At 47.3% G+C, this 24,509-nt stretch overlaps 2 protein-coding genes across 3 annotated transcripts in view; one reads left to right on the top strand and one right to left on the bottom strand.

Annotated features, from left to right (window-relative positions):
* Nucleotides 1-24,509, top strand: part of KLHL36 (kelch like family member 36) — a 46,779-nt gene that overhangs the window by 5,421 nt on the left and 16,849 nt on the right. Inside the window, exon 1 of one of the 2 annotated variants that reach the window (XM_032701603.1) lies at nt 23,297-23,582. The exons of the other annotated variant lie outside the window; for it this stretch is intronic. The gene's annotated coding sequence lies outside the window, so the exon portion shown is untranslated. Of the gene's footprint in view, nt 1-23,296; nt 23,583-24,509 lie in introns of those variants that run through there. 2 annotated transcript variants of the gene reach the window in all.
* On the bottom strand, nt 1,983-23,268 carry COTL1 (coactosin like F-actin binding protein 1). The gene is made up of 4 exons (XM_032701608.1): nt 23,036-23,268; nt 22,629-22,711; nt 12,648-12,805; nt 1,983-3,326 (listed from the first exon to the last, which is right to left on the bottom strand). Exons 1-4 carry the CDS (start codon nt 23,110-23,112, stop codon nt 3,216-3,218), a joined length of 429 nt encoding a protein of 142 aa, XP_032557499.1. The 5' UTR covers nt 23,113-23,268; the 3' UTR covers nt 1,983-3,215.

Raw genomic sequence — 24,509 nt, forward strand, 5'->3', positions numbered from 1 at the left:
TTCCTTCTTTGTTTCCACCACTCCTGGTACAAAATACAGTCCATAGCAGAGTCCCTGATACCTCTGAGAGAGACCATTTCCAGTTTGTGTTGTGGTGTCGAGATATGCCAAGTGTGGGATCCCAAATGCACCACAAATGCGCTTTTACTCTTCAAGTCCCAGTCCTTCTTCTGCTCAATTTTTGCCATTTTTTTCCTTACATTCTTACTTATTAGCATGGGAGGAGAACGCCTACAAACACTGTGGGACAAATACTTTTCCAGCGGAGTGGGAGCAGGCCCCAGAGATGAGTTTTAGCTGCAGAGCAGATCAGGAGTTACACCAGGCTTGTGGAGCTCCTGGACTAGCTGAGCTGCTCCTATCACACACATAAGGGTTTGACATAATACCAATAATGTCCCTCTCCTGAAGGAAATTAAGACCATTCAGTAATGCTGAACTATAACCAACATTTTAGAAACAAAGCCATTTAATGACTAATTCAGATTCCTCCTCCAGAATGAGGAGTATAGAGGGAGGGAAGCATTGAATTTTTGAAACACATATTGCCCCAAACACTCCTAGGCAGCCCCCTGAGATGTGCACTCATCAGCTTGGGCTGGGGTTGGGGCTGAGTGTGTTTCCAGAACATTCTTTGTGACAAAGATAATCTTTTATTTGACTGAGGGTTCAGCAAGCACGGACTTGATTAACTTGGCTGTTGCAGAGTTGTCAGAGGAACAGGACTGTACAAACAAGACCTCCCCAGTGGGTATCCAAGAGCTGACCCAACTGCTCTCCAGTGAGGCCAGAGACACACCAGCAGCAATGCTCTTGTACAGCTCATCCCCATTTTCCCCCAGGAAGTTCTTCATGTCATCAGCAGGATGGTATCACTAGGTAGCCTGTCTGAGGAGATAAAACTGAGGCTGGGAAAAAACCAACCCCACTGATTCTCTCTTATTATTATCATTCATTAGGCTACTTTCTCCCATAAGGATTTATCCTGATGTCTTACCACAAATCAGTAATTCCTTCTCTTCCTCGTGCAACTGCTGTACTAGTGACTGCAAGCTTGATATTCCTGTGGCCCAAATGGGACCCCATGTGCCAATACAGACAGTTCAAAGAGGGAATATGGGATCTTCCATGTTGTAAGAACTGACTAAGGATGGCAAAGCAACCAGGGAGGTCAGGGTGATGGCTTAGCTCCCTCCATCCCTGGATCCAGCTTGCCAAAGGCAGCACAAGTGCTCCATTTGTCTTGCTGAGATGCCTCTGAGGGCGAAGAGAGCTGTTTTGCCCCTGTGCTGAGCTCTTTCTTGAGCCCCCACCACAGCTGGTGCCAATGAATTCCTTGCAATGGTGCTGCCAGGCTTCAAGGCCAGGCTGAGATTGTTGTCTCTGTGCCACAAGCTGTCAAATAAAAGTTTATTGTGACCGCTGAACCAGTAAGGCAAAGCTTCAGAGCATCACAAGCTCTCTGCAAGGCTCCTTCCCATTAGTTGTGCCTCTGCCTACTGTCAGTCCTGTAAAAAGTAACCATTTCCCTTCTTTCAGGACAAGTTTGATTAAGTTCAGTCCAGAATTGTAATGCCTCACGTAACCCTGTGCAGGAAGCTGCAAAACCTCAGTCTGAATGTGTTGTTCTTGTTCCCAAATCTGTTCCTGACCTCTCTACGTTTATTTTCTCTGGGTGTGAAATTCTCTTTGACCTAATTACAATTCCCACTTGGTGTTTTGGCTCTGGAAATTTAGATGTAGAGCTGCTGAACCAAAAGTGTGTCAGATGCACTGTGGTCACCACCTGTGCCTCTGGGAGGGGAGATGAGCAGACAAGGGCTGCAGGCACCAGGATCATTTTACATTTAAGCCAGTGTTTAATTCTCCTAATAGCCACAAGATTGCAGGAGCTCAAAGCTTTACACCAGGGATTAAGAGACCTCCTAAATATAGGCTTGTTGTTGCAGGGAAGGTAAAAGAACAACAGAGTCACTGAGAAGTGTTCTTGAAAAACATTTATTTCTGGAATGGGTTTATAGCACTGACTCCCAAGCCCCACAGTTTCTTCCAACACATAATTCTGGGGACAGTAACCTTTGATGGAAAAAAAAAAAAAGCCATACAAAGAAGCCCCCAAATAAACAGTTTGGTACCAAACTGTGCCCAGGTTCTCTCTGGGCCTCTGATGTTGAATGTTTCATCCTGACTGGGACGGAGCTGCCCTGCTCCATCTCTTGGTCCCAGCTGCAGGATGGTTACACTGCCAAAGGCCCCAAATAACTGAGGATGTTGTGTTTAACTGCAAAATAACCAGGGGGGACATGGGCAGAGAAGGATTCAGCTGCTGCTATTTTTGCAGACATCATTTAAAAAGGAAATCTATGCATTCCAGTTTCACCTCCTGAGCCCCAGCGTTAGGAAAGTCAAATACAAACCCAGAGACCAACGTACACAAAATAGTGACCAAGTGTCCAGACATTTCTAAGCCCCTCAGTTTACTGTGCCAAGATACCTCCAAAAAGCAACAAAACCCTCACTTTCGGATCATGGTGGATCTTATTTTTAAGAGGGAGGGGTAGAGATGCAGCACATAGCATAGCAACTGTCAAGCAATGTTTAAGGCAAATTTATTCCCATTATTAGGAGTCAAAGAATTTGTATGTTTGTTCACTTTGTTGTTTAAGCTGTTAGATCTCTCAGCTGGACATTCAAGCTTAGATGATTTAATCAAAGTTTGAGGGAAGTCAACTCAAGCTGATCTGAGCCTAGAACAGCAAAAAAATGTTATTCCCAAGAATATCAGTCAGAACAAATTTTTTAAAAAATTAAAATAATTGATGTTCAGAACTCCCCCAAAACTTTCTTCCCTCAGAGACCAGGTTGAGCCCAACTAAAACCCGCAGACATGAAGAAGGACACAGTGGCAAGCCTCTACAAACACAGGGCTGAATAGGACCAAAGCAGAACCAAACCTAAATTCCACAGATGCAAGAACATGGACAGAGTTATGAGTAAAAAAAAAGTGCGGAAAATAGAAAAACAGAAGCCCAGAGAGGGATGTTTAATGAGACTGAATGAAAAATAAAAGTCCACTGTATGGAAAGAAGGGAGTTCTTAGGTGCAGCCACAGAAAGCTGGGGATTTCAGTTGCCTCATCTCTCAGTTGTGTTAGTTTGTTGTGCCTTTCCCCTCCCTTTTGAGATCCAGGTGATGGTGCCAGGAGGTTCACGTGTTTACTCAGTCTGTGCATCATAATTAGCCCCCCCTGCTTTCTTCAGCTCATTCTTGATGTAATCCTCATCCAGCTCTTTGTGGTCACTGATCACAAATTCTTTGGCAAAGTTCTGCAAGAGATAAAGAAAAAGCCTGTTAAAAAAAGGGGGATAATTGTCCAAAGAGCTGAATGAAGATGGGTTATGCAGCTTCCAGGGCTGTGTGAGCTGCATGGCCTGATCTCCTGTGGTGGGGATGATAAGTAGAAAGCTGGGGATGAGACAGAGGACTAGTGAAGGGAAAACCCAAGACTTAACCTGGAAAAATTTTATGTGTCTACTTCTACAGTCATCAACTGCAAGACCCAATCCTGCCCTGTGCAACAGCTCTTCCAGGTGATAAATGCACAGGCCAGGTTAGGTCGAGTTTCCTAAGCAGTGTGTGAAGTAAAACACTCAAAATTGTTGACCTCCTAACCACCACTGACCCTCAGCATAATCTTGGGCAAGTCACTAATCCTCTCTGTGCCCTTTTTAGGACCCCTTCTCCTAAAAAAAGAACAGTGCTGCGCCAGAGTACACCACGGTGTCACACCCTGCCACTGAGGGGAGGATGCTTCAATTAAAGATTGAGCAACACAGATGGTAGCAGGAGCAAGTAAATCCATAGATTTACTGTCTCCTCCTCTCGACTGTCCAACACACATTGTGGCCAGACCCAAGACGCTGTACCAGACAGGCTGCTGCTGTTGTTAAAGGGCTCCACTATGCTCTGTGGTTTAATGATCCAAAGTGACCTTTGAGGACAGCCTTTATGAATACACTTGTGCACTGCAGGGCAGTTGTCTCGCTGCTTGAGAGCTCTCTGCAGCTCCTGGGAGCCAGGCAAGCCCCGGGCAGCTCTGGGATGGGAGGTTGTGAACAGAGAAAACCTTTCTGGGAGCAGAATGGGATCCCACGGTGCCTTTAGGGCATTTGTCAGGGCAGTGTCACCTCAGTCAGGGATTTGTTCCCTTGAGGGGGCTGTCCCTCCTGCCTCACAGCAAGGCTGGCATCCATGTGTGTGCACAGACATTTCAGCAAACATGCTATTTGCTTCTTGCTTTAGCATTTTCCTTCCCTTCCTAACCACAACTGAGAACATTGCATGAGCTTCCCTTCCCCCAACCCACAGGGGTTTTACACAGCGTGACAAACACAAGCATCCCTTGCACTCGACCAAAAATATGAATTAAAATCCCAACAGCCCTGCTGCAATGCCTCAGGAAAGCTGCAATGCCTGGCTCCCTAGGCAGTGGGTGCCCAGAAGGGTGGTGGGCTCTGCCTGGGAGAATGAGACGATGCTCTTAGAGAGCAGCACTCATCTTGTCCGGGTCTCCCTGGCACTGGGACAGCCCTGGCACAGCCGTGGAGGGGGGTTCTAATTGGCTTCAGAGTCTAAACCATGGGAGAGTTCTTTATTTGGCAGCGTCTCAAGGGTCTCAGTTTGGGATCAGAGCCGGGTAAAGGAGGGGGTGGAGGAGGATTCAGCTTGAAAGAGCCTCAGCACCTCTTTCATGCGGTGGAAGAAATGGAAGGGAGAGGAAAACAGCTCCCTCCCCCACGCCAGTCTCCCGGGCTGCGGCTGATCCTGTTTCACACTGTAGGAAATCCTCGCTCCCGGAGAGTTGCTGGGGGGAGGAAGCTCAGAGCAGCCGCGGGAGCCTTGTCTGCTCTGCTTGGCTGATCAGCAGCCACACAGAGTCCCCAGAAATAACAACCCCTTCACAGAGCCATTTGCTCTGCGCCTCAGTGGTCGGCTTTTGTGGTGTGGGGGCAGGCAAACATTACAGGCACTCCTCCACGTCTTGGCAGAGTTCAGGGAAAATGGGAAAGACATTGCTTTTTACAGAAAAGAAAAAATCCTTTTTTTTTTTTTTTTTTTTTTTTTGAGATGGGAAATAGAGAGGCAAACTGCCCAAACCATCAGATTTGGTCATGCTCACAAGTGTCCTACTTCCAAGTTCTCCTGGGTGAGATCTCTGCAAAGCTCAGCTCTTGATAAGACCAAACCAAAGATTTTTTCAGTGATTTGATGCTCACTGAGGTGTGCTACCTACATGAGTTTGGAGCTGAGCCTTTTCAATTCCTTTTCTATGTGCTACCAGGTTTAACAAATTTCCCTCACCTCGGGAAGATTATCCAGGACTACCTGAGTTCAATGCGAGTCTTTGCCCTGACTTTAGTGAGAACTGAGGCAGGCCCATAAAATCATTTCCAAGAGGGATTCCAAGAAAAGTGTGTGTATTTTATAAAAGAGGGGAGGGTTTCCCTCAATGCCCACTCTGCAGAATCCAGCTGATTCTGAAGTTCAAACTTCAAGTGCGTTCATGCCTGAACAGAGGAGAACTAAATTATGTGTGCCACGAAGAAATTACAATTACTCAGATGTCTTCTCAACTAGACACTTATCCAGATGATTCTTGGGAGATGATCTGTGGGCATGAGCCACGATTTCACATCAGTACCACCAAGACACCTTGCAAGGATTGAGCAATTTCCCCCTAGCAGTGGCCAGATGGGTTCTGCTCCTAGCCACTCTTAAATATCCTCTTAGCTGACTGGGCCACCTCTTGTGCCAGATTTGTACCCTCAGAGCGCAATCTGGGTCATTGCTATTAATAACTCTTAGCTTTATTCCATTCTGTTAGGGTCCTCCTTGGTTCTTTGCACCAGCTCTTACCCACCATGGTGTCTCCTCAAGCCTGGCCCCCAGGGGAGAAGATGCTCTGGAGAGTTTGCTGCCTGGAACTTCTGATTTCAGTATCCTACTTGACATTTCTCCAGCCACAGCCTCCCTCATCACTCTGAATTTACTGTCTGAGCTCTTTGGGGTTGAGCTTCTGCTCAGGGTGCAAATCCTGAGGTGAAGGGAGGCACGTGAATACTTTAGAGACAGCTGGGCCTACCTCTTGTGTCATCAGGGCAGGGGGACAGCAGGGACTGTAGCTCTCAGGTCCAGAGACTGGGCACCCATGACCAACAGCAGCACTTTTCAGCCAAGGGCCATCTTATCCAGAGTTCATTCTTTTTTGTCCCCACTGAAGCTGCCAGAATGTAAAGCTACTCCCAACTGATTTAATTGAGTCTGATGTTGGCTAGGCCAGGCAATGGGCTGTATTTGGTGTTTGACTGTCATCTGTAATTATAAATAACTGATCACAGCACACCAGCTCCTGCAAGACACAGGGAGAAATCCCAGCTCCCAGTGGCTCAAAGCAATGCCAACAGGATCCCGCTTCAGCCAGATTGCTGCCCTGCCACCAGATATTCTTTCCGCCCTTAAGAGACTGGGCTGGGGAAAGTCCCTGCTCCTTCTTTTTTCATCATACCAGTATCTAATGCCTTTCAGGAGAACCAGAGGGGTTACAGCTTTCTAAGGCACAGTGCATCACTCTGATGCTTGGGCCCTTGATTTGCTGACATGTGTCTTCATTTTACATCCTTCACTTCCTTTTCTCTTCTCCTCCCCCCATCCCCAAGCTTTTTACAACCACAGCAAGCTCTGGCAGTGAATTCTTGCCTTTGTATTCACCCCAGTCACCAGCAGCCTACAGATAACAAAAACAATGACGCCATTTATCTTTATCACTCTCACAACACAACAGTGACCACAGTCTCTCTGCTGTGCCTCTCAAATCATTGAACAGAGGAAGGTTTGCTTATGGTTCTTCAATACACCTGGGCATGTGCTTCATTTTGTGCCTGAATGGCAGAGGGTCACAATTTTGCAATCCAATCCCCTGTGTCAACCTCTACAAGACTCTATAGACTGAAAGGGCTCCAACCATGCAAGGCTGGGTTGCAAAAAGTGAGCCTGAATCTCTCCCTGGAAAGCATGAAATTTGTGCAGCAAGCTCAGTCCTTCCCTTCCAGCCAAATCTAAGGGGGAAAAAAAAAGGTGGAGTAGATTTTATTCCTATTCCAAGCTCTGAATGTTTAGCATATGGGCCATAAAATTTCCCTAAAGTGCCCAAGGGAAAATCTGTGTGGTGCAGATATTGTACCAAAATAGGTCTGCAGAGGCTCTTATAAATCCCAGCATGGGTAGGCCTGAAGCCAAAAGGAAAATCCTTGTATCATCTACAGACACTTGGGTTCTCAGCAGCTGGGGATGGTGCCAGAGCAACTTCTTGACATTATTATTTACATTGGGGCTTGTAGCTTGATATTCAGAATCCTCAGTTCTACTGTGCTTAATATCACGAGTCCCATCCACTGGTCATCTTATTTTCAGTGCATGTCCTGTGTTTCTTTTCCAGTCTGGTGTGATCCCAGACCTGGGGTCATGGGATAGAAAGGACATGTCCTGTGGCTGCAGCAGAGATAAGTCCTGGCAGAACTTCTCTGAGTGCAAGAAGTGCTGTGAAGTGCCAAGCACCTGCAGCAGTACAGTACCACTGCCCCACACTGCTTGGGCTGCACCAGAGCTGGTCCTGCACTCAGCCCTCAGGCTCCAAGCTACCACTAAAAACCCTCCCTTCACATTTACTCCCTGCCAATTTTCACATGGACCGGTTCCAGCCACTGGGAGAAGCCAGCCCAAACTTCTGGCAAACACATCTCTCAGCAATGGGAAACTACATTTCAGCTGATCTGCAAATTCTCCCTGTCTGTGCTGCATCCCACTGGAAAAGTCACAGGGCTGTGTGTCAGACGTGGGGTGATGAGAAGCTGCTGATTCTGGCCTGAAAAAGTTACTTTAAAAGTTACCACCTTCTCTAGACTCAGACTAGTAGTTCTTGTAAATCCATACCCATTTGGTATGGTCATTACAGTAAACCAGAACAGGAAAAACAGTCAAAAAGGAGAATTTCATTTGCTTTCCCAGCAGGATCTCACTCACCCTCATGAGAAAGACTCTCAAAGCCACCATGATGTGGCTGTTACCCTGTGAGTTTGATTTCCTGACTGCCTCTAACAAAGCTATTAAAGCACCTTCTGTTTAGACCTCTGTATTGACATGAGGAACCTAAAGCACACATGTGGAGTTCTATGTGTTGTATCCGCCCCAAGACCAGGGACAGTGACCCCAAAAGTGGGTCCACCCTCATGAGGCACCAGCATCAGTGCAGTGAGGAATCCAGAGGACAAGGGAAAGGTGAGCAAGAAAAGATCTGGACATGAGCTCCAAAGCAAGAACTCAGTAGACTTGTTGACATCATGAAAACCAGGCAAATTCCTCACCAAAAATAATAATGAATGAAATACCATGAGTATTTGCTCACAGAAACAGAGCTGTTTTACCCTGAATATGATTTAGGCAAATAATAGAGCATATGACTTTGTGGGGGAAGGAATGCTGATGAAAACAGTGAAGAGTCAAAATCCATGGAAAATAAGACAAACTAGCAAAGGTTGGGCAGTCCCTTTGCTGAGACAGCCTTGCAGGACAAGGATTCAGTCCTGTCAGGAGAAAGACCTCAACGCTGCCTAAGGAAGGGTTAAAATGTCCTGGTAGGAAATGCAGTCATGAAGGGCAACAAGTTCATGGAGAGGAAGTTCACTCAGAGGGAAACCAAGTCCTGTTTTCAGTTCTTGAACATTTACATCCAAACCATCCCACTTCAGCACTGGGTGCCACTCCCAGCCCCACAATCCCTGTGCCTGGGCTTGTCCCTGCTCAAAGAACATCATCCCTCTGCCTCTCCTCAGAATAAACAGGGCCCTTCACTGGAAGGTTTGATGCTCCTGTATTTAAACCCCACCACTGTCAGGTTCCACCTTGCAGGAATTTTTATGGCTGAGCTGAACCCCGTGCTGGCTGCCATTCCCAGCCATGTCAAACAGCTCACAATAGCCTTGATTTCTGGGTTTAAGCTGACTGACCTGTTCCACCTGGGCCTCTGGGATAAAAGAGGTCAAAACAACAGCCCTCAGAGCACAGAGAGTCTCCTGGATGGATTTGTGCTAAGGTTAAATGAGCCACAGCTTGTGCACATAAAGACAGAACCTTTATGTCAGGGACATAAAACATGAGTTCAAGACCAGCTTTGGATGATCTTTTTAGCCAAGTAGAATATATGCCCAAGGCCTTTCCATTGAGGGGGTCTCTCCTGGCAGCTGGTACAACCTTGGTGTCACAGTGACCAAACTGAAGCTGTGCAGAGGACACAAATGCTGTGGCTCTCCATGCACATCTGCACAAGGTGAGACACACTGCTGTCAATGATGACAAATAGATGCAGCCTTGGAGTTGAAGTCATCCTGACTTACTGTTGCATGAGGCTCTCAGCTGTTTAGATCGTTCTAGATGTAGGTTTAGCCTGTACCTCAGAAATTAACTCCCAAACATCTTAAGCAACAGTCTGAAAAGCACAGGATATTGTGTGCAACTTCTCTCACCCCTGGGTTTGTCCTTGGCCTGGACAGAAGCTCAATGGATAAAAGATGGAATACTGCATCACCCTACTCCATGTCTCCATTTAAGCAGCAGTCACCACACATTAATTCTTAGCTAGACTCTTAAGAAGATACAGATAAATACTCGTTCTCCATCCTGGCCTTACTTCTAACCTGCTCTCAGCTGAACTACTTGGACCAGACTGCAGGCTTGATCCAAGATTTCCAGCTGAGTTAAAGAAGAAAGGATGGAAAATAAATATCAGTGGAAAAGAAAAAAAAGCTACGGAATGTTCCTTAAATGCATTTTTCTACAGTCCAAAAGAAATACAATAAATGCAAACCTCATTTTCCAATAACATTAAAGAAGGAATAAGGATAGGTCCAAATAAGCCAGAAGAGCTGATTCTCAGCTAGTACAGATCAGAACTGTGGCTATTTGCACCAGATGAGATACATCCCTGTAATTTTACAGTTATTACAGCTAAAAATCAATTGTCCTTTCTTCCTGAGAGATTTTCTGGCAACCTCCTGCACTTGCTATCAGCACTGCTTCCCCAGCCACCTCCCTAGAGATTTCCCAGCACCTGCTCCCCCTTCCAAGGGAGGAACACAAAAGCGAGGGCAGCCCAGCTCCTCTCCCTGCTTTGTGATAGTTCATCCTTTTGTTCAGAAGCCCATAATCTACTCTTCACCAGTTAATATCCCTTGTGTTTTCCGTGTGGCAGGTGCTTCTAGGGGGCTGTTAATAATCCCCGTGTGGGAACACTCTTTATCCCACAGAGGCACCGCCGTGGGCTGCGGTGGGTTGTGCTCGCAGGCGATGCTTGCACTGACTGTCTTTCACTTTGAGTGTCTTGGTAAAGAACAACATTTATTGGTGTTTGCTCAGCTCTGAGCAGAGCTCAGCCAGAGCTCATCAACGCACCCACAGCACAGCAGAGGATACAAAGCAGGAATCCCCTCAACTGCAGCCTCAGTCTTAAATAAAGACCCACAGTTGCTTTGGCAAATATCACAAGATAGAGAGAGCCCTTCAGGTTTCACTGAGGGCTTCCAAAAATTGTTCTGGAGACCCAGCCTATCCCTTCTGTAGATCCCAAAACCAAGGCTGTATAAAAAGCCTTCTTGTGCCACCCTCCTTTGGAAGGAGAGCCATGGCACACAGGGGGCCCACAGAGAGTCAGACTGCAGCAACAGCCCACATTCCCTTCAGGGTTTGTTAAGAAAATATTCCCACTTTAGGGCACTACTTATTCCAAATGATGAACCAACACTGACTCAGATTTGTACTTTATCATCGCAGCAAAAACCAACTGCATTTTTCTATGAATAACTCACACCATAAAATAACCCCTGTAAAAACCGGAAGACTGAGAATGTACCTGAAGGTCAAGAGAATTAGTAAGTGTGAAATAGCTCAGGGATAAACTCCCTCCACTAAATTTCAGTTGGACTTTTTTGTCCTTTTTTATTTTGACAATCTGCATAAAAAGAAGAAAACAGTTCTGCTTTTATCCCACTCTACTCAGAGGGATTCAGTTGCACATGTAGAACTATTCAAAACAGTTGTCAAGATAATTTCTTCTGGCCAGGAGATCACCATGGCCATGCCATTCAGAACTCCTTTGCAGTGGGTTATGGACAAGGTTGCTCAGTAAAAGTGTGTTAAGCACCAGTTGTATTGGTTTTGTATCTTTTAGTACAGACTAATTGGAATATGAAAGCTTTTAAGTAAAAGCCAAGAGTGGTTAATGTTCCACCAGATTATTAACTCGTACAGACTACTAATCAAAGATGAAACAAGTGAAATTGCAAATTATATGTAACAGACCTGAGGGACAGATCTTAGCACAGAGCTCAGGAATGCAATTCAACTCAACAGGAATACATTGTCTAAACAGATTTAAAAAAAAACTTGGGCTTAGTGACTCATGTAAGAGTCATTCATTAGTACTCTATAATTTCATCTTCAGCTACAATTACACTGTTTCAGCTGCTTCTCATGAACAGAGACTTGCTTTCCTATCTCTCAGGTGTCATTCTGGAAGTTTCTTTTCGGACTGGACCCCTCTTCGTCATTGTCAATCTGAAACATTTATCACCAGTGCTTATCTTCTGAAAGGATAGGAATGTATTACATTCTTCATGCTTCTTCTCTAAATATAATCTTCTGTATCACATAAACCACCAACATTTGAGGGAGATTTCATTCTCAGCCTTCAGTGTTCTGTTGGGAGATTTCTTTACATTGGCAAGAGCTCAGTTATTGGGGGAGATTAATTTAATCATCAGCCCATTCTCCAAGTGCATAAGCAAGATCATTTCTCGGGCACTGGTGAACTGGCTCTATGTTTAGTTCAAAGAGCTAATCTTGCTTTAAATACTTCTTCAGAGGAAACATGTTAAACATGAGCATCTCCTCCATTACAGTTAGTGTTTCAGCAATGGTTCTGTGCAGCCTTTTCCCCAGGTCACTTCTCCCCTGGCTGTTGCTTGTTCTCACTCACTTGGACCGAGCACATTTCTCTTTTCCCTGCTACACCCAAAGACAAACAGAAGACTATTCAAACCTAGTTAGCTATTAAAGAGCCATTAGTTAATTGGCACTGATAGGGACTTCAGACTTTGGCTGATTAGGTCCATGAGTTCACTGTGCAGAGACAAAAGGCCTCCAGGGAAGTTTAAACAAGGGTGTGGGTTTTCCTGTTTAATTTTACCTTCTTAACTTAATATTGCTCTCTGTCATTCAATATTATATTATTTCCATACCAAGGAAGGAGATGGGAAACATCTTACTGGTGACAAGGAGGGGAGTGCACATATTCCCTCCTCATGAAATAGTTAAGACTGCCTTAGGCTCAAAGGTGCTTCTTTATGCCTGAGTGCTCAAAGGGCAGATGTTAAGCCTTCCTAGTAGGAAGACAGGCAATAGGAAACTGTCTTCTTTTTAAAGGATTAACTACTAAGTGGAAGGATGATCCAGTCCTTCCTCCTCTCTCCCCTCCTGCTGGTGTTTGTACAGCTGACAGCGACGAGAGCGGGCGGGTGAGAGCAGAAGGATGAGGTTACCTGTACTACTTCTTTGACCAGAGTCTTGTCAGTCCCAGTTTTGGCTCTCTGCAGGCCACTGACATCCTCTCCAATCCAGGTGATGAGGGCAAACTTGACTCTCTTGCTCATGGCATCGCCAGTGGTGAATCGGACAAAGCCGAACAATCGGACATCATCTGCAGAGACAGAAGGGATAAAATGGTTAAATCCAGCAACTCCCCTGCCTTGCCACTTTCCAGGGTGAGACTATTGCTCTCAAAGACCAAGGCAAGGCACTGATGCCATGTTACACTGCTAGCATTTGGGGTTAATAGGGTGCTCTGCTCATAGAGCCTTTGCCTCCAAGGTGTGCTTTTGCCTGAGTTAGGTCTGCCTCTTCCTGGGCTGCTCTGAGTTGCTAGGAGGAAACTGGCTGTGCTGGGCACCTCACCTCACATTATTTTGCTGCCAGTGAGTCTGGAAATGGCTAAAATACAGTCAGCAGGCAGGTCAAGAACACAGAGCTAACCCCAGTTCCACATTCAGTCACATCATTCATCTGCAGGTCACTGGTCAAGAAGGGATTTCCCGGTGTCTGTTTCTTACAGGATAGCAGGATTAGGGTCACATTTTATAACATTACCCAGAAACTGCCCATTGTGCAAATCTGATCCTTTCCCCTCCTTCCCTTCAGCAACATTTCTGGCTCACTTGTAGTATAAGTTTAAAAGAAGGAGGGAAGAAGAAGGAGGAAAAGAAAAATTCTACAATTACTTTCCCAGATGTGTTTTTCTACTCCTTCTGAAGGCCTGGAGAGAAAAGTATTGGATTTTAGAACTGTCCTGGTCTTTGTTTCATGGCTGGTTTATGCTGTATCATGCCAGACTGGAGTTATTTAGCCTGGCCATATGTGTGAAAACTTTGTAAACTCTCCACTTGAGGAGTTCCTTCCTCCATTGCAGGGTGACCCATCAACAAGGGCAGTTGGGCACCTTCATGATCACAGGGCCAGCCTTGGAGCCGTGTGGGATTTGGAGCCCTCAACCAGGATTGGGCAGAAAGCTGAGCAGATGGGCAGTTGTGCAATCATGGAATATACCTAATCATGGCTTCTTCATCTGCTAGAGGCCACTCAAGGCCTTTTAAATGAGATGACTCAGAACAGAAGAACAAACGTGCTGTTTGAGAATCATGTTAATCCTGGTTGCACTTGTTGTGGCCAGTTCAAAGTGCTTTATAGTGAGTTGCTGTCTTGACTATTTGCCAGGTGAAAATCAGACTCCAGGTGTAACAATGACTGCCAACATCCCATCCCTGATCCCAGCACGCTCCATGAATGCTCAGGACAGCCCCAGGAGCTCTGGGAATAGGGGAGAAGCAGCTCTTAATTGTTCATCCCCAGAAAATAAGCTGCTAGAGATCAATGCAAAACAAAAAAATAAAAGAGGTGATATTCTCTGCAAGCTGACATATTTCAGAGCTTCTTTAACGCTTTGATTTGCCAAGGTCTGAGTAAAGAGAAATTCTCCCTGATAAAAGAGAACACTGAAAAAATCCACCTATTCTCCCTCTATTTTTTTCTCTCTGTATCTTTTTTTTGCCACCGACAGAGGAATATTAGGAAAATTGGAAAATGGGTGTAGGGATATGTGTGAGCCAGTACAGTGTTTAAAACGAGCTTCTCTGAAGATTTCAAAATTGAAACAAAGAGAAAGAAAGATCTTATTCAAAGGAAAAATCCGGATGGATCTTTGGAAGGAGAGAAAGAGATGTGTATTGACAGTGCAGGCAAACAAACTTCTCTCTCGGTTACCCTGTTGCTGCTGAGTACAAGAAAGGCACGTAGAGACTCCTGTTTCTGACAGCAAATCCTCTTCCCAAGATTGATTAGAACCATAAATGAACCGACAGCCAGGAAATACCCAAGGTGAAGTGAGACAGTAAATCCCCTAACGTTACAATTAACAGCTCCATGAGAAAGCCTTGCTTTCCAGGTCTGACAGTAAAGGAGGCCACACTCTGCTCAGAACTGTTCTGTGGCTCCTCTGGGAACACAGTGCTGGAAGGCACTTTAATGTCATCAAGTCCTGGCCCTACTACACTGTGATGGTGTCACAGCCCTAACCACGGACCCCTCGCTTTCCACCTCGAGTCTGTAGGGTTTTCATCCCTGCCCCTTCCACCAAAGACTGTTACAGAGCCTGAAGACCTCTTTATAACAAAGATAATGGAAAAACATAGTGAATGTGAAAAAACAGTGCTTTTTCATAGCAGCACAGAAAGGAAGTTCCCAGGGATGCTCCATCCCTGGAAGCGTTCAAGGTCAGGCTGGACGGGGCTTGAAACAACCTGGTCTAGTGGAAGGTTTCCCACACATGGCAGGGGGATTGGAACTGGATAAGCTTTAAGGCCCCTTCCAACCCCAACAATTCTGTGATTCTATGATTCTGTGAATTTATCAGCATAACTTCAGCTGGATATGAACCCACAGCTCACTGACAGCAGCAGGATTTGCTTCTCAGCAGAAGAGTTTCAGTGCCTTCCCATCCTGCCTGAAAGCAGCTCGATCCGTGATGCCAAAGGGAGCCAAGCCCAGCAATTCCAGCTTTTATCCATTAGATAACCTGCTCCTCAGTGAGTATGAGCAACTCTTACTTCACCATGTTCAGTCCCAGTGAGTTCAGTGAGCACCTGGGGTTGGATGTGGGGCTCTGACTCACCATTGTGGTGAATTTACCCAGGGCTGGTTCCCTTGTAGGGGCTTGAAGAGTTCCACCCCAGCTGGGTGCTGCCTCCTCCTGTGTCCCCATGGGGAGTTTTATCCCCACCAGAACAGCATCTTCAGCTGCCACAACTTTCAGTCCAGGGTATTTAGTACAAACCCCCAAAATGCGACGCTTTAACTTGATGTGCCAGTGTGTGAATTGTGGCTGCTGAGGAGCCTTTCAGATGAAGCTGAGAGGGAATGTGAATTGGAGCCCTCAGCAATTAGCATGTCTCTGTTCCTAAAAGGGCATCAGGGATGGATGTAGAGGTTTTCAGCACTAGCTCAGCCTGGGTATAAGCCTCTCCAACTGCAGGTCAAAATCCCTGAGCAGAAGTGGTTGAGTTTCACAATTAGTCTGTTCAGAGTGATAAGGGGATCAAAATGCAAGTTCTTTCATACTCCCAGATTTCCTCTTTCACAGTTAATCAGTTCCACCCTGCCAGATCCCCTCACCACGCTGGAAGCCATCAATGCCACCAGTGCCAATTCCCTGAGAAATCTCAAGGTATAAACATGCACCACCCCCTTTCTCACACAAAACCACTTACAGGGGTTTTAGGAATTTGTTGGCTGTGCGGGAGAGCATAACAAATCATAGAGAGACAGTGTAGATTTCCTCTGAAAGAGGAAATCCTGCCTAGAGCTGTGCAACCCCCTTCCTAGTCACTGAGCCATGAATTTCAGGGCAGAGAGAAGCAAAAAACAGATCTGGGTAGAACGGAAATAGCAGCTTTATTTGAGAAAATCTCACAAGTTACAAACAGCAGAAATGAAGAGTGTCAGTTCCACTAATACCACTACTCCCTTCACTATAGCTGGACAGCAACAGGGCTCTACAAACAGTGAGGAGCAAAATGAATGTCTTAATGAGCATCAGTTGATATTACTCTCCAAACTCCTTATTTATCACTAGGTAGAATTTTCCAAATATTCTGATTAAGATGCCCTTGGCTGTCAACAAAGCTTGATGCCAAGCTGCAGAGGTTTCCTTGATGGTGTTCTTTTTTTCCATCCACTCGAGCCCTTTGGTTTAGCTGTACTGAAAAATTCCCCATTAGATTAAAATGCACTGACTCATCAGTAAAAGACAATAGCTGCAGGAAAGAAATACACTGTCAAATTGTAGTGGTCTTATCTTAGGGCTCTGAATGGTCTGAGACGTGCCAGGACAAAACCACTGTCCCAGCTTCACCTGCCTGCTGGATCAAGGTCAAATACAGCAAGGCAGGTGATGGAGTGATCTGCTTTTGTGTTCTGCCCAACAGTGAATTACTGATAGCACATGGCAGGTTTCATGAGGATTTTGTTTGTTTCAACTGGATTAATTTTAGATTAATTAGTCAATTTTCCACTCAGTCACCCCTGTAGCCCCATGGCTAGAAATGCAGACAGAAAACTTCCCTACCCTTACTACACTGTTTTTTTCTCTCTTAAACCCTGTGCTGAAGCCCATATATCTCCTGCAGTGCTGCCTTGCTCCATGATGACATGTTCATTAAGTCATCTGATGTGTTTGACCCCAGGACCATGACCACAGGGCTTGCTGTGGCTGTGGCACCAAACCTTCTCCATGGAACTCAGGGTGTCTGACATGAGTACAGGGACACAAATGCAGGGGGAAGATGACCCCACACTGACTTCTCTGGCTTTCTCTGGTCCAGTGAAGCCACCAGCAGCATTTCATCACAATGAGTTGCTTCCAACCCAGTGACAGTGGCCTTGTTGTCTCTCTGTCCTGACCTGGGAGGGCAAAGCAGGACCAAACAGGGGATCCAGCACATCTTTGTTCTCCTTCCCTTAAGAAGGAATGATTGTTTGTTGGCCAGAATCAAGGGCCAGGCAGGCCCCAAAACAAGGGGTACAACCCTCTTCTTTACCTGCTCCCATCCCAGCAGGATGGTAAAGGCAGACCCACAGCAATGCCATTCTAATTAAGCATCACAAAACTGAAGGCAGAGTTACTGTCTCAGTGCAGAACTCGACCTGAGGAGTTGGTCCCACAGAGATCAATAAGAATATTCCCTAAAACCACCTCCTGTCCATAAGCAAGGAACAGTCTCAGCCATGGCTCCAGCTGGCAGCCAGGAGATCACTGTGACCCTGCCAAGAGCAGGGAGGGCACAGGGGCAGGGGAAGGCTGCAGCCACAGCATGAAATTCCCATAAGCTACCCATGGCCCCAGGTCTTCCTTTAAATAGCCTTTAAGGGAAAGCAGGAGAGATGAACATTTAAGAGGAAAATTAAAAGCAGTAGGAGACTGATTTACAAGGCCCATTTTAGCAACTTAAGATGCAGCCAAATGCAGATAAGCACCTATCTCATTATATGTCCTCGTGTGTTTTTACAAATCTTTCCTACAACCTCAGGTGCCAACAGAACCTTGGTGATCTCTCAACTCTTAGCTCCTAAATTTTTATATGCAGGCCAAGCTTTATGGGACAATTGATCTAAGCCTAAAAGAACTGTATTAGGAGCTCTATTTCCTAATATTTTATGTCAACCCCAAATGTTTTATAGGGTATTTATTTCAGACCAAAGATTTTCAGTTCTTCCTCCTGCTGAATGCACAGTGTGGTTTTGGCCTGATCTTTTCAGACACATGAATAACTATCCCATTTCATGCTGTCATTGCAATTATTTATCTGGACTGGGGCTTTCCAAATAAAAGGCTCATTATTTCTTTTGTCAGAGATGCATTGAAAACAGCTGTTCACATATGGCATGGGATGGGGTGTGGGGGGGAAATACAGTCTTCTAATATCTCTGTTGCTTAATGGCAGAACACACAGTCAAAAAAAAAATGAAAGTAAACCACAGGCAGAGACAATGCTCTGCTGCTTCCTAATACAGACACTGAGGCAACTGTCCAGGGCACTCAGGTACTACTGACACACACACAGGTTTCACAGGATGTCATTTCAGTTGTTAAGTCATTCTACTCTTCTCAGCAACAGCATCACCAGCCGGGTTATAAGACTTTGAAATTAAGAACAGCAACACAAAACCTTCACATCCTTCTGTACAGTAACCTTCAACTCTTATCTGTGTTTCTGGCTTCATATCCACCAGCTCAGCTCTGGTTTTTATTCAAAGTGTACTGATGGCACGTACTACTAACCACCAAATTAATGCTATGTCTGGACCCACGCCATCTGCAGAGGCAAGAGCTGTAACTGGGAAGTAGAATGGCTCAGAAGCCTTGAATTAAGTCTTTGTTTAATGCAGGGGTAATCTGTGCTGTTAAGCCCAACCGAAGCAGTCCTTAGCCACAAGACACAGGAGGTGTCTGCACTGAGTGTTTAGTAACCCTGACACAATGAATGTCCTCGACTTTTATCTCCAGACTCTTCGGATCAGACAAATACAGTCACATAGGTTGGTCATTAGTCAGGATTGCAAGATGAAGAGTCACCAGCAGCCACCTCCTACTCACAGCAGGATGTGCCAGTGGGTTAGACCAACCTCTTTGACTTCATCTTGGGCTAGACTGGAGGAGAGGTGTGCACACATCTGGGGGTGGTCTTTGGAGGACAGAGGAGACACTGCCTGACACTAAAGCAGAGTCTAGTTCCTCCCAGCCAGTGTTTGTGTCGTGACTGACACAGGCCTTGACAGCACGACAGCGACTGAAACACAGAAGTCCAGGGTTCAGCATCACCCTGGGACCCTGAACAAAACGGCACTGAAGAAGATTTTCTATCCAAGTTTCCTTTCTGTAAGAGGGGCTACTGCTGTCCCCAAACAGGAGGATGGGAAAAGGATGATAGTTTGATGATGCAGTTTGTTAAACTTCTCTGCTAGAACACAAAGCTTAGTAAAGAGTTTAGAAACAAAAAGCCTCCACCCCAGGATATGTGACGCGTAGGTCTGATGTGCAACACGTATCTGAGAGTAGAGCAGTGGAACAATGAAACCCACAGCAGGAACACCGGGTGCAGTAGCAGTTCCTGGCCTCACCACCCCAGAAACTCAACACCTCTCTGTGTGTTCCTCCAGCAGCAGCCACAGAGTGTGGCTGGAGGTGTGCAGGGCTGGAGGTGCGCAGGGCTGGTCCCTAACACAGCCTCTTTGAACTGTTACTTCCTTTAAAAGAAGCAATTTCAGTCTCTTGCTTTTCCCTTTGTCCTCAACACTCTCGTTCCCTGAGGAGGTTTGCAGAATTAGCAATGGGCTGGGCATGGTCTGCATGAAAAGGGTTATGGATGAGGGGGAGGAAAATCAAAAATACAGCCCTGCCACCAACAGCCCCCTCCAGCCCTCCCTAACCCCTGCCACTGCACAAGGCAGGACATCCACCACAGGCAAATGTTTCCCAGAGTGGTACAAAAGCCCTTCTTGGTCTCAGAGCCACACAAATTAGCACACACTGACCCCGTCTGCACCATCACTCAGTGCCCTGGATGGCAGCAATGTGTACAAAGGTGCTTTTAATGGGAATGGTTATTAAAGAAAGCAGGGGACTCATTGCAGCTCAGAACGACACCGAAGTAGCTGGTTCAGAAAGCAGAACAGAGCAAGCTCTGACGGTGACTCTTTGCACACTGAGGTTTTCAATCCCAGCTCCAGCTCCCACCTTCAACCACCAAATTGTGCTCAGCTTCTACCACAGGCAGCTGCAGCACTTTGTGGCTTTCAGGGCAGTGGTTTTCATAGAACAGGAAAGTTTATTCTGATAACAGTTTTTTTAATCTTTTAGTCACATTTTCTGAAGCTGTTTGCTTTGATAGCAGCTCTTCTCCCCTCAGCAAAATGTAAGAGACCAGGAGGGAAGAGACATAGCAATAGGAAGGAATAATATTTAGCAGCTCTTCCCATCCCTTCCTACTCTTCTCTACTGACTTTGTTTCAGTAGAAATACTCCAACCAGCTCTACTTCATGGCAACATTTGGCACCTTTCTTCCAGGTGGGAAGCAAAGCTGCAACTTCACTGCTGGCACAAGGCTTGATTTCTGACTCTGTCTAGCAGGCCAGGTGAAGGTTTGCTGCACAGATGGAGGCCAAAAGTTCCATCTCCTCCTTCCCCAACTGCTGCACCATAATTTGTGGGTGGAGGAAGATCCTTTCCAGCTCTCAGGCAAGGACCAGGTGCCTGAATTTGCCTCACTCCTTATGCTTCCAACAACTCTGCTCCAGAGTTAGGTCTGAGGACAACCTCTTGGCCCTGGTCTGCCAAGGAACAGCCCTCCAGCTGCGTGCTAAGGGAGAGGGAAAGAAGGAACAGGGAAAGGGAGCAGTGGAGCAACTATAAGGGATTTAGCTCCCCATTAAAGGCTAACAGTAGGCCACAGCCTACCCCACAGTGCCGCTTCCCTTACCATACTTATTTATAAAATATACAAAACTTTTTTTTCTGTAAAAATGCCTCAGTACTGGGACCAGTTTGGCACTTTGCTGGTGTAAAACAAGATTTCCTTAAGCTCTGTCTGTTTAAATACCCTGTTTATAAATACAGGTTTGGCACATGCCAGTCATGGCAAGAACACAAAACTGGCCAAAATCCCAAGTGCAATATGTGCCTCCATTAGCTGTCATCCCACCCAGCCCAAACGGTGGCTGTGCTCTGCCAAAGCCCCTCTTGCCTGCTCAGCCACTCGCTAAATGGATTCTCTTTGCTACAGAAGGGAGGAGAGGAAGCTCTTGAGAGGGTGCCATCCAGACAAAATGTTAAAAATCAACTCAGGCAAAAGAAAGACATGGACTCTGTAAAGGCAGGAAGAGAGAATACACGGGGAAGGCTCCTCTCCCCTCTGCAAGACTCGGATGTCTGGAGATGCTGGAGATGCTCAGTTGTGTTGGCCACAAGAGGAGACAGAGAACATGGGGCTCAGATACTGAAGTCATTGACCTCCCAAGAAAACTACTAGCCACTGGCATGAACTTCCAAAGTGTTGAGCCCTGGGCTTTCCTATGTGTCAGGTAATTGCTTTTTCCCTTCTGCTGTCCATGTTGAGCGGGAAGGAGTTTCTTCACTGCAGGATATCAGCTCCTCTGACATCAACTACAACAAGATCTTTCTCAGTTTTGAAAGCTTTCCCTGCAAAGCTCTCCAGAACATCTGGAATGGAGTGGCTGTGTTAATCCCAGTAAGACCCCACTGCCAAAATCGTAGCAGAGCAGTCTAAACTATCTTGATTCATGGCTGCTTTCCAAGGACTAAAATGCACTTTTCTCCTATGATGTTTATTGACTGATCAGGCCAGTCCCGCCCTCAGTTAAGTTCCTGGAAGTTTTCTCCTTCAGCTCAATAAAGCACAGCCAAGCCCTGGGACTCAGACCAATGCACAGGCACTGGTGTTTCCATGGCTATGGGACTGATTGTGGTGTCCCCAGAAAGGCAGAGACCGCTCAACACACAATTCCTTCACTGCACAGTCACATCATCCTAAAAATACAGGTTAACCACAATACTTGATTGTAGAGTAACTGGATGAGTGAGGAAGGCTTAAGTATAGCTCAGTACTAGTTACAGACACTTCATATCTCACAGCACTTGGTGTCATTGTTAAATAGCAGCCAAGATGGGAGGAAATTTGAGATAAAAATCAAAACCCACTTTCGCGAAACTCATCAAATGTCACGATCAGATGAAATTAAATATTCATCTACTTCTGTTTTCCCCAGGCGTTGTTCCTCCTTTTAATGTTCTACGACCAACAGTTCAACAATCAACTGCCACGTTTAAACCTGGAGCCGCAACAGTTGCGGTTGTGCAACGCCACATCTACGATTGTTTCCAGGGCTGTGCTGTTGGAGCCGATCTTTGCAATACCCACCCTCTTCTCGGGTCTCATGAACTCAAAAACTCCTAGCAAGCCTTTTACCTGCAGTTACTTTGGCTCTATGAATTTCAGAAGAATTTTGGAAGAATTTCCTTCCCAATGATCTGTATGACAGCATCTTTGTAGCCACAAAACCAGTCGGTTTTGCTCTGAAACTGCAGTGTCAAACACGGAGACCGTTGCTTATCGAGTGTTTTATCTTGTTTATAACCAAGAAGCAATGAAACATTGTGCAAAGAGGGGGGAGAAAAGCCCAAAGGACCTTAAGTCTAAGGGTGAGACAAAGGACTGGCTGGACTATGGACTCGAGGGAGTTGCACTCTGTGGGGGAAACCCGATCGCACAGGACAGGGCAGGCACGGGGAAGCAGAAGCACTAATTCCAGTCTGCCCGAGTTTTCTCCCATCCTTTCCCCCCTCGCACCGGGCAGCACGAAGGACGGTCATGGCCAAAGCAATGGATACGGAGCTTACCTGTGCACTTCCTTTTAAAGGTTTCATAGTCTACCCCTTGGTCTCCAGGGACGATTGTAGAGCCGTTGTACTTAAACGTCACCCTTTGAGAAGGGAAAAGAGAAGGGGAATAATACAGTTAAAAGTCACCTTTTATGGGATGGGGGAAAGGGAAGGGCAATAGCACATTTTAAAGTCTCCCTTCGGAATGGGGGAAGGGAAGGCGAATAATACATTTAACAGCCTTCAGGAAGGGAAAAGAGGAGACGGAGAAGAATATACTGTGAAACAACTCCATCCTTTAGGAAGGGGGGGAGAGGAGAAGGGGGAAAGGTCTGTAAAAGTCACCCTCTGGGGAGCGGGGAGGGAAGACGAGGAATCGCAGCGCACCGCTGCCTGTCCGGGGGGACGCCGGGGGGGCCACCTACCAGTTCACCTCGGTGGCATCGTCCCTGACGAGGTTGTACGCCTCCCTGCACGCCTCCTTGTCGATTTTGGTGGCCATGGAGGCGAAGGGGAAGGGAGGGGGAGCGCGGAGCGGCCGCGGAGTTGGGGGACCGCCGCCGCCGCTGCAGCCGCACCTCGCAGAGCCGAGCCGAGCAGAGCCGCGCCGAGCCGAGCCGAGCCCAGCCGAGCCGAGCCCCGCTCCCGAGCCCGTCCCGCCTCCGCCGCCGCCGCCGCCAATGGCTCGGCTGGTCCTGCCCCTGCCCCCCCAGCCCCGCCCGGCCCGGCCCGGCCCCGGCGCGGGGGGATCGCGGTGATGCAATAGAGCCCGGGCACGGGGGGCGCAGCCGGAGGGGCCCGACCCGCCGCAGGGATGCCTTTTGCGGCCGCCGCCGGTTTTCCAGCCCCCCGATGCTTTCCCGGCCCCTGACGGACGGGAGGAGGAAGGAGGCAGAGGCGGCGCCCGGGATGGAGCAGCCGCCGGCGGCGGAGCCGGGCCGGGCGCTCGGGAGGTAGCGCAGAGCGGGGCAGGTGAGCGGGGGGCGAGGGGGCGGCGGGCGGGGGCGGCTCCGGGCCGGGGCTGAGCGATGGGGGCCGCGCCGGAGCCGCGGAGCAGCGGGAACCGCCGGGCCGAGCATCCCGAGCATCCCGAGCATCCCCGCACCGCCGCGGGGGAGCGGGGAACAGCCCCGGCTCCGTCCCTGCGGGTGTCCCCGGCCTCGAACGGGGCCTGGGGGGGTGACTCGGCGTGGGGACACCCCGCTGCTGGGTCAGGGGTGTGCGCGGGCGCTGGGTCTGTGTGTCTGTGTGTGTCAGTGTGTGTGTCTGTGTGTCTGTGTTCATGTCTGTGTGTGTGTCGGTGTGTCCATGTCTCTGTGTGTCGGTGTGTTCTTTTCAATGCAGCGATCTCCCCCTGCCGGGCTCCCAGCGCTGCCCATGAACATTCCCGCATCTCCCCGAGTCACTGTGCTCCTGGGAAATGCGAGCTGTCAGGCGGAAGCGCTGCCTTAAGGCTGCGTTTCAGTCCTGCAGAAAATAGAGACGGGGCTTTGCTTTGCTGAACCCGGCTGGAAATAAACATCACCAGATGATGTTGTGCCCAAGGACCGGAGTTTTACAAACCAGCCCTTGGGCGTGTTAGTGGGTTTCTAACCCTAAACCTGGGGGTCTGGATTTGCAAATTCAATAAAAACTACGTTCCATGATAAAGAAGCATCGCATTTTGTTTCTCTTAAAGTTTGCAGGGGATGTTCATTGTTTATTTCACATCAGCGTTTTCAATGTGAAGGCTGAGCAGTGAGAACCCTCATTACCACACAATTACTGATTGTTGTCAGACATCTCAGGGGACAAGATCTCCAGAGCAGGTACTGACTGTCAGAGACACCCTTTAGTGCCACAGTCCTGCACGCAGCTTCTTCCAGCTCCATTCCAGCCCCTGGATGACGTGAGGCTCCT

This window comes from Chiroxiphia lanceolata, chromosome 13, assembly GCF_009829145.1.
Source record: "Chiroxiphia lanceolata isolate bChiLan1 chromosome 13, bChiLan1.pri, whole genome shotgun sequence".
In the NCBI taxonomy this organism is placed as follows: domain Eukaryota; kingdom Metazoa; phylum Chordata; class Aves; order Passeriformes; family Pipridae; genus Chiroxiphia; species Chiroxiphia lanceolata.